Source organism: Ostrinia furnacalis, unplaced genomic scaffold (assembly GCF_004193835.3).
Source record: "Ostrinia furnacalis isolate ACB-3 unplaced genomic scaffold, ASM419383v2 OfSCF3747, whole genome shotgun sequence".
In the NCBI taxonomy this organism is placed as follows: Eukaryota; Metazoa; Arthropoda; class Insecta; order Lepidoptera; family Crambidae; genus Ostrinia; species Ostrinia furnacalis.
This window is the reverse complement of record NW_021133986.1, coordinates 14,303-16,297: the sequence shown is the minus strand read 5'-3', so window position 1 is coordinate 16,297 and position 1,995 is coordinate 14,303. Positions and strand designations below refer to the sequence as shown.

The following is a 1,995-nucleotide window of genomic DNA, read 5'->3' as shown; positions in this document are numbered from 1 at the left end:
ATATGCATCCAATAGCTTCATGGGCACCGGTCGACAAGGAATTACTTTCCCTGTGTAGTTCGGGATCAACTTGAAATCATAAACATAATCCTTCAGTTCTCCTATTCCTGTAAATAAATTAGAGTATTGCTTTATAATATCTTGTTTTTGTATTTCCCCTAATAATATCATTAAATTTAATTTTTGTATGGTTGGTAATCCTATCAATGGAGATGAATCACAATCTACAATATGAAATTTCAAAACATGTTTTTTATTTTTTATTATGCATGATAAATCTAATGTGCCTAGTAAATTAATTTTTGAGTTATTGTAATTTCTAAGAATAGAGCTTGACCTATTTAACTTTTTATGAATTCCCAAACTTTCCAACATTTTTTTAGATATTACATTGCAACCGGCACCTGTGTCTAATTTAAATGTAATATTTTTATTGCAGTCCTGTAGTTTTACCTGCAATGTCCAGTCAGTGTATACTGTACCCAATGTATATTCTTGATTTGTTTCTTGCTGAGGATTCTGCTGTATTTCCTTTATGTTGTGATCCTTCATTCGATTCCTACAGACAGTAGAAAAATGGTTCATCTTCTTGCAATAATTACATTGTTTGCCATATGCTGGACAACGACGTGGAGGGTGTTGATATCCGCAGCTTTTACATTTGAATGCTCTACTCATAGGTTGTTGGTGATGATCTCTATTTATTTTGTCAATATCTTTCGAGTCTTCTTCTGTCAGTTTTCTCATATATTGTGTCGCTATTTCTGCGGTCTTACACATATTTATGCACTTTTCTAATGATAGTTCTTGCTCTCTTAAGAGTCTTTCTTGCAATGTTTTATCTAATAATCCTCCTATTATTCTGTCTTTAATGAGACTGTCACGTAGACCCTCAAAGTTGCAGGTCACTGATAGTTTCTTTAGTTGGGCTACATATTCTGTTATATTTTCACCCTCTTTCTGATTCCTGTTAAAAAATGTGTGTCTATTTATACTTTCGTTTGTTTTTGGCATGCAATAATCTCCAAGGGCTTTTAATACCTCATCATAATCCTTCTTTTTAGCTTCAGGCAGGTCTATCGTGTCAAATTTGTCCACTCCTTCCTCGCCCAAGAGGTGTAATAATATTGCTGCTTTTATTTCAGAACTCTTTTTATGGCATTCAGTCGCCACCATGTACAGTTCCACATGTCTTATCCATGTCTTGAAGTTTTTTGCCAAATCTCCTTCAAAAGACAATGGCGGCGGTTGGGCAAGGCTTAATCCCTGCATCGTGTCGGCTTTAATACTCACGGGTCTTACACCCGCGGCCTGGTTCTTGCCATCTCCTGACTGCGCCATATCATATTATTGTATTTAACTGTTGATGATTTGGGATTTATTAAATAAAATAATCACTGTGTCATGTACATCCTGTTTTACTCTCCATTATCCACAGACAATACATATCCAATCTATAGTCTATTCTCAGTAGTGTTGTCACATTACAATAATGTTACAGCAACTATACTAATCATGGTGACACATATTTTTCTATTAAGTTGCCTCAAGGATAACTTGTAAGGTCGATGACATCTCAGAATAACGTGCGCCTGGGATAAACACATAAGAAGTGTTTTAAACTCACGTCCGAAATGAGGACCATAGTACAGAATTATGGACAAACTTAGATAACTTATAAGTATAGCAAAAAATATCCATATACAATCTTGTTCTTGATGATTCGAGATAGTACATTTTAAACTATATATCGCCCATTTGCGACGACACTGTGACATCTCGACATATACGATTTTTTGTTTTACCGAAATTCTGAACCGCGATCTTGCGTTCTTTTATCTCCAAAAACAGGGTATTTGTTACTTCAAAAACAACAATACTATGAGAGAAAGAGACAAAATATTACGTTATAGCGCTGGCTCGTTCGGCGATTTAGTTGGCTTCGACACTGTGACAGTTCAGTTGCCACCTGCGCTTTGAGATGTGAGGTGCTCT

General features: G+C 35.5%; 1 protein-coding gene across 1 annotated transcript; it reads right to left on the bottom strand.

Annotated features, from left to right (window-relative positions):
- LOC114358227 (uncharacterized) lies at positions 1-1,495 on the bottom strand. The gene is made up of 2 exons (XM_028312111.1): positions 454-1,495; positions 1-107 (listed from the first exon to the last, which is right to left on the bottom strand). The coding sequence occupies exons 1-2, from the start codon at positions 1,339-1,341 to the stop codon at positions 102-104; spliced, it is 894 nt and encodes a 297-aa protein (XP_028167912.1). The 5' UTR covers positions 1,342-1,495; the 3' UTR covers positions 1-101.
- Between the last annotated feature and the right edge of the window lie 500 nt (positions 1,496-1,995).

What these genes read in the sequence shown, in the direction of transcription:
- LOC114358227 (XM_028312111.1), bottom strand. Translation starts at nt 1,341, where the DNA reads ATGGCGCAGTCAGGAGATGGCAAGAACCAGGCCGCGGGTGTAAGACCC.